At 36.0% G+C, this 14,830-nt stretch overlaps 1 protein-coding gene across 1 annotated transcript in view; it reads right to left on the minus strand.

Annotated features, from left to right (window-relative positions):
* TMEM67 (transmembrane protein 67) overlaps positions 1-14,830 on the minus strand; it is a 91,675-nt gene that overhangs the window by 56,542 nt on the left and 20,303 nt on the right. Inside the window, exons 8-11 of the mRNA XM_036741992.1 lie at positions 2,189-2,343; positions 1,987-2,095; positions 1,052-1,138; positions 216-281 (exon numbers count right to left, since the gene is read on the minus strand). Coding sequence (XP_036597887.1) covers positions 216-281; positions 1,052-1,138; positions 1,987-2,095; positions 2,189-2,343 — 417 coding nt within the window. The remainder of the gene's footprint in view (positions 1-215; positions 282-1,051; positions 1,139-1,986; positions 2,096-2,188; positions 2,344-14,830) is intronic.

The following is a 14,830-nucleotide window of genomic DNA, read 5'->3' on the forward strand; positions in this document are numbered from 1 at the left end:
TACACTTAAAATTATGTAGATTTTCTGAGTCTAGATAATATTAGCTGCACCTTACTTTATCACTATTTGACAGTGAATGATTCAAGAAATTTCATTTATTATCTAAAACTTTAGACAATACTTTCTCAAGGATAAACATTTGCTCCAGTATTACTAGCATGTTTTTGAAAGAATGAGATTTAAGTACAGAGTATAACAATATAATTTAAGCTTACATTTTGCTGATAAGTTGTTCCAAAGTTATAAGCAGCATTCAGTCTGATCACTGTGTCTGGACAAAGCTACATCAAAACAGTCAAACAAGTAGAAAAAATGAGAATTCAAAAGTGAAAGGGTTAGTTTATCAACAGAAAACCTTATAGTAGCTTGAATAATTCAGGTGTAGGCACTGTCACACCAGTGGTGTCAAACTCAAATAGAAAAGGGAGTCACTAAATCATACTTAAGGATTCCTGCAGGCCACATATTAACTGAGAAAGCCACAAATTAACATTATTATCTACGTCCTATTTTACTTGTATTTATTTTGTTAAATATTTTCCAGTTACATCTTAATCTGGTTTAGATTATTCTCCGGTGTATTGTGGACCACATGCTGCTCTGTTCTACATTACTAGAATGTACAAAATTAAAGGAAGATGCTGTATTGGGGATTGAAGTTGTTGTTTAGAGTGATTTTAAGATAAGTATTGGATAATTTAAAAAAAACTAATAAAATAATAACTCAGATTTGTACAATTTACAAAACACTTTTTTTTCTCAACCATTGTGTCAGGTAGGCAGCGCAGATAATAGATCCAATTTACAGATGTGGAAGAATAAAAGAGAGTGCTGGACTTGAAACAGGATGCCTGGGTTCAAATCCCAGCTCCAGAACATTGTAGCTGTGTGACCCCAACCATGAGCCACAGTCTCTCAGTTTAAGGTGTGATATAAGCTTAACCTTTAAAAGGATGCTCCATTTAAAACAGTGATGGTTTTTTTTCCTTTTATACTGAGTGTAATTTTTTAAATAGTATATTAGTAATTCTTTAACTAGAATTATGCTCACCTGTAAAAGACCTCCTTCCAAAGTCCTCCACTCAAGAAAATTTCCTCTCACATCATAGGAAGCTGCAACAAATTTCAGCTTCAAATTCTAATGAAGAAAGGCAAAAGCTAAATTAAAATGTTACATATTCTTACATCATGATAATTTTGAGAAAAATAACATTCACTGCTAAACTGCCAAATAGTAAATATTTACTGATTCTATTTTGAAACCAGATTAATTGAACCAAAACCAGTCAAGCACACTGAAGAAAAGCACATGAGTGTTGGCACCAAACTATTAAAATGGATTCAAGATTGAAGAATACAGCACTTCTGCTTTTGACATCTTGTTTTCACATATAAAAGAACCTTTTGTTCAAATGGATGAGTTGGAAAAAAAATCAAGTTTTCCCTTCCTTCATGGATTTGAGGGCCCAAGGCACCTTGAGCATGAAGGCAAAGGCCCAAATGCCCTATTAGGCCAATCTCTAGGATGCTGGGGGCATGCCATGGCAGAAATTTCCTGTGACTTGGGCATGAAGATCATCATTTAACTCTTGCACACCTCAAGACTCTTGTCAGGGGTCCACAATATTGGTTTCCCTAGCTCTGCAAATGGCACCTTCAGGACTCCTGGGGGAAAGAATTCTGTCCCTAAAGAGATAGCTTACTGTGTCTAAGACCTGTACGTCCCTAAGTGCTAAGAACTGCCACATCAAATGTCCAGAAGTACTGATGGAAGGCAAATATTAACAACTGTATTATTTAGTTGCTAAAAGTAGAGGACATTAGGGAATAAAGTTAAGGTTCATTTTTTAAAATAGGAATTAAAAATGACTTTGTGACAATTTTAAAAAATATATCTGGCAACTTTTTTAACCACTCTAATTAGTTCTTAAATTTAGATGTTATATAATTCTTGGAGTATTGGGTTTTAAGGAATTAACAACATACCTGGCTTTGACTTTTAAAGTTGAAATTTGTAGAAAGCTGGGTAGTTCTGAGCACTTGAGGTGCTAATCCTAGCTGGTCCCCATAGAACAACCATGGGAGATTCTGTCTCCTGAAAATAATTTTTGTTTAAACCATGGAAATCCATTAAAATTTGTACAAATAGTTGCATGTATAAAAAGCATATCAATAAAAATGTTCATACCAGAATGGTATAGAATGAACAGTGCCTAGTCCAGCAGTATTTTCAAAGATAAACCGAAACAGACGACAAGCATCAAAGGTGGCAGAGCTCCAAGAATTCATGTTCATCACACACATATTTCCAAGGGCTTGGCAAGATGTAAGATTAGAATATGTCTTTAAGGAAAAATGGAAATAAAATTTAGTATGATTATTAACAAACTAAGCAAAAGTTAGCATAAAAAATTAAATTTAGCTTTGACTTCGATTATTCTAATCCAACAGTTTCCCATCTTTGAGTCTCAGGATCCTTTTCACTCTTAAAAGTTGTTGAAAGCTTTTGTTTCTGTGAATAATATCTATCAATATTTACCCTATTGGAAATTTAAACTAATAAACCATTGATTTATTTAAAATAGTAATAATAAATTCATTACATGTTAATATAAAAATACTTTTTATTTGAAAAATAACTATATCTTCTAAAACAAAAGTGAGAAGAGTGGCATTGCTTTAAATATTTTTACAAATCTACTGCCTGGCTTAATAGAAGACAGTTGTATTCTCCTATCTGCTTCTGCATTCAATGTGTTAGGATATACTGTCTGGTTGAAGTATATAAAGAAAATCCAGCTTCCCACAGATATATGGTTGGAAAAGGAAAGAGTATTTTAACAGTCAAATGACATCTTAGTATTATTATAAAATTAGTTTTGCCCTTGTGGACATCCTGAAAGGATCCTGGGGACCTACAGGGTCATCTGACCATACTTTGAGAACAACTCTTCTAATCATTCCATTTGTTTCTCCCTCACTCTGGAAAATTCTGTGCTTGCTAGCTCAGAAAATATGAACCTCACCTTAGTCTCCTATCTCTATCACTATCTGAGTTTTTCGCATATTCCTAGGACCAGAGATTTAAAGCTGGGACCTTAGAGGTTCAACTCCTTCACTTTATATATACGGAAACAAGCCTAGAGATAACAAAGATTTGAACTAGGGCATCACTCATATATGTATGCATATGAATGATAAAATATATATATGATGTTAATAAATATAAATAAGGTTGTAGAACAAGTATACTCATTTAACTGCTGATGTTACTAGAAACTTGAAGTATCTTTGAAGTAAACATACCCTTTGACATAATAATTCCACTACCAGGAATACCCTGAAAGTATTAACAAGCCAAAAACCACTATCTATTGAAAAAGGTTCTTAGCAGCATTATTCATATTTTTAAAAGAAGAAGAAACAATCTAAATGTCCAATAATGAGATATGGTCAAATAAGTTGTACTACATTGAAGTAATATAATATTTTATTATTATAATAAATTATATTTTAATGCCATTAAGAATATGAAGGCTATATGAAGTACGGAAACACCTTTGTGGAATACTGAAAAACAAAAAAGCAGAAGCAGATCAGAATAATTTCAACTATGACGATGTTAAAAGAAAAACGAATGGGAATTTTAAAATCCTGATGAATGCTTAGGGGGGTTAAAAATATTTATATACTAAAATTCATATATTTATATGTAAATAGTCACAAAGCAAGTTTGTTATACTGATGTTTAACAGTAAATTTATAAATTTTTTTAAGCAAGAAAGGGATAGTAAGGAAATTTATGGTGTGCTGGTTACGGCCAATTGTGAAATTAGGTTTCTTCATCTACTGCTCTTAGTTCTCTAGTGAATTACATCTTTACAAGGTACATTTTTGCATAATATCAAACTGCTTCACCAGCTAGAAATATACTCCTGTCTCTTTCTGGTTTTTAAGTTCAGTGCGCCCTCTTGACCACTCACTAAACTCATATTTTCTCACTCAACTCTCAGTTTGTTTCTATAGAAGAGATAATTGACATGTTCTGGGCATCATTAGCAAAACTATTGTTTCACATTACCAACTTTGCCTATAAGATCCACAAGTTCTTTTTGATGGTTCACCATTCCTTCCTTTCCAAGGATGGGTGAGACTTATTCCAAATCCCAGTAAATTAAATTTATAGTTAATGATATTAAATATATATTAACATTTGATACATATCCGAAAAAAGTAAGAAGGAGGACACGGCCTGACAAAAGGGTGGTACCAGCAAAGAAGGGTTGAGGATCGAGAGCTGAAGTAGCCCAAGGTTCAAAATAATTTTGAATACATTAAATTAAAAAGTTTTTGCACAAACAAAACCAGTGCAACCAAGATTAGAATGAAAGCAGAATGCTGGGGAAACAATTTTTACAGCCCATGTCTCTGATAAAGCCCTCGTTTCTAAAATATTTAGAGAACTGAGTCAAATTTATAAGAATACAAGTCATTCCCCAACTGATAAATGGTCAAAGAATATGACCAGACAGTTTTCAGATGAAGAAATTAAAGCTACTTATAATCATATGAAAAAATGCTCTAAATCATTAGAGATATGAGAATAATGATATGATATGAAATAAGATATGAGATAAGAGAAATGCAAATTAAAGCAACTCTGCGGTACCACCTCACACCTACCTGACTGGCTAATACGATATAAAAAGAAAATGATAATGTCAGAGAAGATACGGGAAAATTTAACACTAATGCATTGTTGGTGGAGTTGTGAACTGATCCAATCATTCTGGACCGCAATTTGGAATTATGCCCAAAAGATTATAAAACTGTGCATACCCTTTGATTCAGCAATACCAATACTAGGTCTCAATCCCAAAGAGATCATTAAAAAAAGGAAAAGAATCCATATGTTCAGAAATATTTATAGCAGATCTTTTTGTGGTGGCCAAGAATTGGAAATGAAGGAATGCCCATCAGATGGGGAATGGCTGAAGAAGTTGTGGTATATGAATGTAATGGAATACTATTGTGATATAAGAAATGATGAGCAGGTGGATTTCAGAAAAACTTGGAAAGACTTATATGAACTGATGCTGAGCAAAGTGACCAGAACCAAGAGAACACTGTACACAGTTAACAGCAACACTGTGCAATCTACTATGATAGACTTAGCTCTTCTCAGTAATACAAGGATCCAAGACAATTCCAAAAGACTCATGATGAAAAATGCTATCCACATAAATATAGAGTCTGAATGCAGATCGAAGCATATTATTTTCACTTTTTTTTGCTTTTTGTTCTTTCTTTCTTGTGGTTTTTCCCTTTTGTTCTGATCCTTCTTTCACAACATGATTAATGTGGAAATATGTTTATCATGATTGTACATGTATAACTATATCAGATTGCTTGGGGGGGGGGAAGAGACACAGGGAGGGAGGGAGAAAAATCTGGAACTCAAAATTTTATAAAAATCTATGTTGACAACTATCTTTACATATAACTGTAAAAAATAAAATACTAGGGTCACAAGGAGTCAGACAACACTGAAAAATGAGCAAGTCTTACCAAACTTTTGGGTTTTTTCCTCTTTTTTAGGTTTTTTAAGGGAAGACCCTCTGGGCATAGATAGGAAGATAGGAAAATTTGGTTACATAAAAATAGAAGATATCATTTTATAAAGAGTGGAATAGATTTCAGAAATAATAAGGAAGTATTTGTCTTATTATACTGTATCCTGGCTGGACCACATCTCAAATACTTTCTTCAGTCCTGGGTGTCACAATTTAAGAAGGACAATGATAAGCTGGAGAGCACCCACATAACAATAACCAGGATGGTAAAGGGTCTTGGGTCCATGTCATAAAAAGAAGAACCAAGGGATGTTTAGCCTAGAGAAGACTAAGGGAGAATATGATATCTAAAGGGCTGTCTGTGGAAAAAGAATTAAATTTTTTCTGTTTGGCCTTAGAGGGAAAAACTAAGAGCAGTGTGTGAAAGTTGCAAAAAGGCAAATTTAAATTTAATATCCTCAGGAAACTCTCCCTAGTAATAAGAGGCTTGGGGAATTCTGGGTTATCCCTCACTAGAGATCTTCAAGAAGAGAATCACGTATATTTTTAGTGAGGATTCTTTCTGGCTACATTTGGGTCTATCTGGCCATTGAGGTCCCTGCCAACTCCAAATATCTGTGACACTTTTGTCCCGAGTGCCCTCTTCTCTATCCCCACAGAGCTATCATTCAACTTCTCCTTTCAAAGCCAAACACCCAGAAAAGGTGGTTCACACTCATTGCTTCAATTGCCTCCCTTCCTGCTCTCTTTTGGTACCTTTTAATATAGCTTCTCACCACACTGACTGAAACTACTCTAACATTACTAAAGATCCAATAAAAGTTAAATCCAAGTCTACTTGATTTCTCTATAGCTTTTCTATTGTGACCCACTCCTCCCTCCTGGACACTTTCTCTTTCCATGGCTTCCAGGACACTCTTCTCTCTTGAGTTTCCTCATAGTCTCTCTCACTGCTCCTTCTCCTCTTCTGGATTATCATCCCACCCCTAGCCACTAAGCACAAGTACCCTTCAAGGCTCTGTCCTGGGCCCTCTTCTCTCTATCCTCTTCTTGGTCTCTCATCAGCTCCCATAAGTTTATCATCTCATTGCAGAGAATTCCCAAATCAGCCTATCCAGCCTCCTCAACAGTCTATCTCCATGGCCCACAAATATCTCAAATTCAACATGTCCAAAGCAGAACTCGTATTTCCCCTGAAACTTAGTCCTTCACCAAGCTGGCTCTACCACCCTTCTGGAGTCATTACTTGGGAATAATTCTTGACATTTCCCTCTCTCTCAGTCCTATATTCAATCAATTCCACATTTTGTTAATTCTACATTTATAACATCTCTTGAATCTATCCTCTTCTTTCCAAACTCTATCCTAATTCAGACCCTCATCAACTAGGGCACCCAGGTGGCACAGAAGATATAGCGCTAGTCCAGGAGTCAGAAAGATAAAAGTTCAAATCTGACCTTAAATACTTCCCAGCTGTGTGACCCTGGGCAAATCACTTAATTTGTCTGAATCAGTTTCCTCAACCATAAAATGAGGATGATAATAATAGCACCTACTTCACAGGGTTGCTGTTAGGATCAAATAAGATAATATTGGCAGTGTTTAGTACAGTGTGTGGCACACAGTAGGTGCTTAATAAATACATGTTCCTTTTCTTATCCCTCTTACCTAGGCTATTGAAATAGCCTCCTAATTAGCCTCTCTGCTTCTAGTCTATCCATTCTCCAATTTATTCCCCACACAGCTGCCAAAATGATATTTCTAAAAAGTAGATCTAACCACATTATTCCTGTACTAAAATCTTCAGTGACATCCTACTGCCTATAAGATAAAAGAATAAATATCGTACTCAGGCTAGCTTTTAGAGAGCCTTCTACAATATGGCTTCCATCTTCTCCACCTATCTTATTTCATACAACTCCTCTTCACTGACTCTCTGTTACAGTCAAATTTGCCTGCTAGCTGTTCCCATGAATGACAGTCCTTCTTTCCAGGCAATGTCATGAAGGGGAACAGCTGGCAGCCTTTACAAAAGACCCTTCAGGTCTGAGATTCCTTTCCCCCTCATCTCCACTTGCTAGAATTCCTAAAGCATATAACCCAGCTGCCATCTTCTACTTGAAGACTTCCCTAATCTCCCTCACACAGTTGTGGAATGTAAGTGCTTTGAGGTCAAGGATATTCATTTTTTTTGGTCTTTTTATCTCCAACACTTAATACAGTATCTGGCACAGTGTAAAAACTTAATAAAAATTTAACTGATTTTCAAAAACTGCACAGTATTTTCAGGAGTCCTCAATGACTCATTTTCAAAAGTTCATTTCTTCAATACCTCGTAATGTTACATAGCTGTGAATCATGGAACATGACAATTTTGAGAGAATTAAAATTGCAAATAACTTAAAGGGCAATGAGAAGATGAATCATGGGACTGAGAAGTAAACATATTATAAACAATAACTTATTATTGAAGACATGTATCACTAGAGAAAAGAACTGGGTCTGTCATTTGGTATCCCTAATATATTAAAAAAAAAACCCAAGAGTAGGGCCTTTAATTGAACAGGTCCTCTATATGATATTTATTACAAGGGGAAATAAACCAGAATTATACAGGATAAGAAGGCATTAGGGATTGAATAGATTGTGATTTACATCCATTGATGGATACACATACACATTTCTTTTTTTAAAATTTATTTTTTATTTTTAGTTTACAACACTCAGTTCCTCTGTTTTTTGAGTTCCAAAATTTTCTTCCCCTTCTTCTCTTCCCCTCTTCCCCCTCAAGACGGCACGTAATCTGATATAGGTTGTACATATACCTTCACATTAAACTTATTTTCACAATAGTCAAGTTGTAAAGAAGAATTATAACCAATGGAATGAACTATGAGAAAGAAGAAATGAAACAAAGAAACAGAAAAAGAGATAAAGAGCAAATTGTTTGCTTCAGTCTGCATTCAGACTCTGTAATTCTTTCTTGGATGTGGATAGCTTTTTCTATCATGAGTTGTTTGGAGCTAAGAAACTTGCACTGCTGAGAAGAGCCAAGTCTATCAAAGTTAGTCTTCACAGATACTGTGTGTCTGTAATCACGTATAATGTTCTCTTGGTTCTGCTCCTCTCACTCAGCAGTCCATCTGCTCCTCATTTCTTATAGCACAACAGTATTCTATTACATTCACGTACCACAACTTGTTTAGCCCTTCTCCAATTGATGCGCATGCCCTTGATTTCCAATTCTTTGCCACCATGAAAAGAGCTGCTATAATTATTCTTGTACATATGGGTCCTTTTCCCACTTGTATGATCCCTCTGAGATATAGCCCCAGAAGTGGTATTGCTGGGTCAAAGGGTATGCACATTTTTATAGCCCTTTGGGCATAGTTCCAAATTGCTCTCCAGAATGGTTGGATCAGTTCACAATTCTACCAGCAATGCAACAGTGTTCCAATTTTCCCACATCTTCTCCAGCATTTATAATTTTCCTATTTTTGTCATGTTAGCCAATTTGACAGGAGAGATGTAGGACCTAAGAGCTGTTTCAATCTGCATTTCTCTAATCAAAAGTGATTTAGAGCATTTTCTCAAATGACTATAGATATCTTTAGTTTCTTGCCTGTTCATATCCTTTGACCATTTATCAACTGGGGAATGACTTGTATTCTTATAAATTTGACTCAGTTCCCTGCATATTTTAGAGATGAGGCTTTTATCAGAGACACTGGTTGTAAAAATTCTTTCCCAATTTTCTGCTTCCCTCCTAATCTTGGTTGCATTGGCTTTGATTATACAAAAACTTTTCACTGATCAACCACTCTATTTCTTAGCCAGTACCAAGTAGTTTGGATGATTGCTGCTTTATAATACAGTTTAATATTTGGTATGGCTAGGCCCCCTTCCCTAGCATTTCTTTCCATTAATTCCCTTGATATTGCGGACCTTTTGTTCTTCCAGATGAATTTTGTTATTATTTTATCCAGCTCTATAAAATAATTTTCTGGTAGTTTGACTGGTATGGCACTGAATAAGTAAATTAATTTAGGTAAAATTGTCATTTTTAACCACGAGCAACTGATGTTTTTCCATTTATTCAGATCTGATTTTATTTGTGTGAAAAGTGTTTTGTAATTACATTCATAGTTACTGGGTTTGTCTTGTCAGATAGACTCCCAAATATTTTATAGTGTCTACAGTAACTTTAAATGGAATTTCTCTTTCTATCTCTTGCTGTTGGGCTTTGTTAGTAACATACAGGAATGGTGAGAATTTATGTGGGTTTATTTTATATCCTGCAACTTTGCCAAAGTTATTATTTCAAGTAATTTTTTACTTGATTCTCTAGGATTCTCTAAGTAAATCATCATATCTGCAAGAGTGATAACTTAGCTTCTTCTTTGCCTATTCTAATTCCTTCGATTTTTTTTCTTCTCTTATTGCTAAAGTTAACACTTCCAGTGCCAAATTGAATAATAGAGGTGATAATGGAAATCCTTGTTTCACCCCCAATCTTATTGGAAATGCCTCTAACTTACCCCCATTACATATAATGCTTGCAGATGGTTTTAGGTAGATGCTACTTATCATTTTAAGGAAGACATCATCTATTCCTGGGCTCTCTAGTGTTTTTTAACAGGAATGGGTGTTGTATTTTGTCAAAAGCTTTTTCTGCATCTACTCAGATAATCATATGGTTTCTGCTAGTTTTGTGGTTGATATGATTATGTTGATAGTTTTCCTAATATTGAACCAGCCTTGAATTCCTGGAAGAAATCCTACCTGGTCATAGTGTATTATTCTCCTAATAAGTTGCTGCAATCTTTTTGCTAATATTTTATTTAAAATTTTTGCATCTATATTTATTAGGGAAATTGGTCTATAATTTTCTTTCTCTACTTTGACTCCTTCTGGTTTAGCTATTACTACCATATTTGTATAATAAAAAGAATTTGGTAGGACTCCTTCTTCACCTATTTTCCCAAATAGTTTATATAGTATTGGAATTAACTGTTCTTTAAATGTTTGATAGAATTCACTTGTAAATCCATCTGCCCCTGTAGATTTTTTCCTAGGCAATTCATTGATGGCTTGTTCAATTTCTTTTTCTGAGATGGGGTTATTTAAGTATTTTACTTCCTCTTCTATTAATCTGAGCAATTTATATCTTTGTAAATATTCATCCATTTCCATAAGATTATCAAATTTATGGGCATACTATTAGGCAAAATAATTCCTAATTATTGTTTTAATTTCTTCTTTATTGGAGGTGAATTCACCTTTTTCATTTGATAGTGGTAATTTGGTTTTCTCCTTTCTTTTTTTAATCAAATTGACCAAAGGTTTATCAATTTTATTGTTTTTTTTTTCATAAAATCAGCTCTTATTATTTATTAGTTCAATAGTTCTCTTAATTTCAATTTTATTAATCTCTCCTTTGGTTTTCAGTGTTTCTAATTTGGTATTTAACTGAGGATTTTCAATTTGTTCTTTTTCTAGCTTTTTCAGTTGCATGCCCAATGTATTAATCTCCTTTTTCTCTATTTTATTCATGTAAGCATTCAGAGGCATAAAACTTCCCCTAAGAACTGCTTTTGCTGCATCCCATAAGTTTTGGTATGTTGTCTCATTATTGTCATTCTCTTGAATGAAGTTACTGATTGTTTCTCTGATCTGTTGTTTGATCCACTCATTCTTTAGAATCAGATTATTTAGTTTCCAATTAATTTTTATCTATCTTTCCATGGTCCTTTATTACAAATAATTTTTATAGCATCATGATCTGAAAAGGACGCATTTACTATTTCTGCCTTTCTGCACTGGATTGTGAGGTTTGTTTGCCCTGATACATGGTCAATTTTTGTGCCATGTACTGCTGAGAAAAAGGTACATTCCTTTCTATCCCCATTTAGTTTTCTCCAGAGGTCTATCATATCTACCTTTTCTCAAATTCTATTCACCTCCTTAACTTCTTTCTTATATATTTTGAGGTTAGATTTGTCAAGTTCAGAAAGGGGGAGGTTGAGGTCCCCCGCCAGTATAGTTTTGCTGTCTATTTCTAACTGCAACTCCCTTAACTTCTCCTCTAAGAATTTGAATGCTATACCACGTGGTGCATATATATTAAGTAATGATATTACTTCATTGTCTATAGTGCCTTTTAGCAGGATATAGTTTCCTTCATTATTTCTTTTAATTAGATTTATCTTTGCTTCTGCTTTGTCTGAGATTAGGATTGCTACCCCTGATTTTTTCTACTTCAGCTGAAGCATAATATATTCTACTCCAGCCTTTTACCTTTACCCTGTGTGTATCCCCCTGTTTCAAATGTGTTTCTTGTAAACATCATATTGTAGGATTATGGTTTTTAATCCATTCTGCTATCCATCTCCGTTTTATGGGAGAGTTCATCCCATTCACATTCACAGTTATGATTACTATGTCTTTTTCTCCATCCTATTCCCTGCCCCCTGCCACGATTTATGCTTTTATTTTCCCTTCTCCCTCTCAAAAGAGTTTTGCTTTGGACCACCACCTCCCTCAATTTTCCCTCCCTATCAGTCCCACTCCCTTATCTTATCCTTTTCCCTTACTTCTTCCCTTCCTTCTAACCACCCCCCTTTTTCTTTCCCCTCCTACTGCCTGTAGGGTAAGTTTGATTTCTATACTTAACAGAGTACATTATTCCCTCCTTAAACTAAATCCAATGGGAGTAAAGCTCAAACACTGCTCCTCTCCCTCCTTTCTGTCCCTCTACTATGTTTTTGTGCCTCTTCATGTGATGTAATTTACTCTTTTCTGCCTCCTCCTTTCCTCTTTTCCCATTGCAATCCCTTTGCATCACTTGATTAGGTTTTTTATCATCACATCAATTAATTTATAACAATAGCCTCTATGTATATCCCTTTTAAATGTAATAACTATACCATTCTCAAGATTAACAAGTATCATTCCCCCATATAGGGATGTAAACAATTTTCCCTTATTGAACAACAAAGTCTTTTTCTTTTTTTTCCTGTTTATCTTTTTATGCCTCTTGAGTTTTATGTTTGAAGATCAAATTTTCCATTGAAATCTGGCCTTTTCATCAGGAAGGTCTTGAATTTCTTATTTCACTGAATGTCCATCTCCTTGCCTGAAAGATTATGCTCTATTTTGCTGGGTAATTGATCCTTGGTTGTACTCCAAGCTCCTTTGTCTTTTGGAATGTCATATTCCAATCTTTTAATGTAGAAGCTGCAAGGTCCTGTGTGATCCTGACAGTAGTTCCACGATATCTGAATTGTTTCTTTCTGGCTGCTTGCTGCATTTTCTCCTTGACCTGATAATTCTGGAAACTGGCTACAATATTCCTTGATGTTTTCAATTTGGGATCTCTTTCAGGGGGTGATTGGTGGATTCTTTCAATGACTAATTTTACCCTCTCATTCCAGGACCTTGGGGCAGTTTTCCTAGATGATTCCTTGGAATATACCATTCAGGCTCTTTTTTTCCATCATGGCTTTCCAGCAGACCAATAATTCTTAGATTATCTCTCCCAGATCTGTTTTACAGATCAGATGCTTTTCCAATGAGATATTTTACATTTTCTTCTATTTTTTCATTCTTTAGATTATGTTTGACTGATCCTTGATGCCTCATGGAATCATTAGTTTCTACTTCCCCAATTCTAATTTTTAACAAATTGTTTTCTTCAGTTAGCTTCTGTACCTCTTTTTCCATTTGGCCAATTTTACTTTTCAAGGAGTTATTTTCTCCTGTTAGGTTCTGTACCACCTTATACTTTTTAAAGATTTTTACTCACTAGTGAACTTTTTTTCCATTTGGTCCATTGTATTTTTAAAAGAATTGGTCAATTTTTCTTTTACCTCTCTAATTTGGCTCTTAAAATCCTCCTTGAACTCTTCCAGGAATGCTTTTGGGGCTTGAAACCAGTTCATATTCCCTTTTGAGGTTTCAGATGTAGGTATAGTGTCAATGCTGTCCTCTTCTGAATTCGTATTTTGATATCCTCTGTCCCTATAGTAAGATTCTATGGTCTTTGCTTCTCTAGTTTGCTTTTTCATGGTGACTGCCTTTTTCCTGGCTTTTAAAGTAGATCTCTGCTTCTGGGGCACAGAGGACTCTGCCCCAAACTTCTTGTGCTGGGAAATAGGGGCCTGATTACTGCTTTTGTATGCTGTGGCCTCTGGTTTTGTCACCTAGAAGCTAGATAATGTTGCAACTCACCCGGTGCTGAGCTGGAGCTGGCTAGTGTATGCCCAGGATCGAGGCCCAGTAAAGTCTTTCTGAGTTTCCCCAGAGTTAGACTGCAGCTTGCAGCACGAGGTACGGGGGAAAGGTGGTCTGGCTGCTGGAAGACTCCTCTTTCCCTAGGGCTGCACTATAGCATGGGTAGCCTCAGCCATTGTCTGCACTGGTGTCTGCCAATTCCCTTGGCTCTGCATAGGCACGCCTGGGGTCCTGGTGTGGACACTTGCTGGCTCCACCCCCCCTGGGACTCAGGAACTCCCGCTGGTCTGATGAGGTAGGGCTTGCTGAGACACTTCTTGACCTGCACTGGTCCCCTTCCGCCACCACAAGCGGGACCCTTCTCCCTAGCTTCCTGAGCTAAAATACTGCTGTACCCCTACTTCTGGCTCCCTTATTTCAGGGTTTTTCTGAGGGCAGTATTCTCTGGAATATTCATGGTCAACAAGGGAAGGATGAGAGCACTTACAGTTTACTCAGTCATCATGGCTCCCAGACGTTCAAGAAGGTGACTTTCAAACCTTTAGTGTGTGGGCTAGTAGCCCCAGGAGTAGCTGCTGCTGCTGCTGCTGGCTCTGCGCTTCTGTCTCACCTAGCTCTGACAGACTCCTGTCCTATGCTGAGAGGTTTGGTACTCCCCTCTGCCACTGATGACTCAGAGCACCGGGGTCTGCTCTTGCTTAGTTATGGTTGGGTGTAGGCCCACATTCTCTGCACTCTCCTAGCCTAGTGCAACAGATCCTTTCTGTCTACCTTCCAGACTCTCCTGGGCTGGAAATCTGCTACACTCTGTCTCCTAGTAGATTCTACCTCTCACAAATTTATTCAGATTCACTTTTTTAGAGGTATCTGAAAGAATTTGTGAGAGAGCTCAGGTACATCTCTGCTTTCACTCTTGGCTCCGCCCCCAATACACATACACATTGATGAAACAACCAATCAATAAAAATAACCTATACAATGGATATATATATATATATATATATATCTGTATACACACACACACA

The sequence above is a fragment of the Trichosurus vulpecula genome, chromosome 1, assembly GCF_011100635.1.
Source record: "Trichosurus vulpecula isolate mTriVul1 chromosome 1, mTriVul1.pri, whole genome shotgun sequence".
NCBI lineage: Eukaryota > Metazoa > Chordata > Mammalia > Diprotodontia > Phalangeridae > Trichosurus > Trichosurus vulpecula.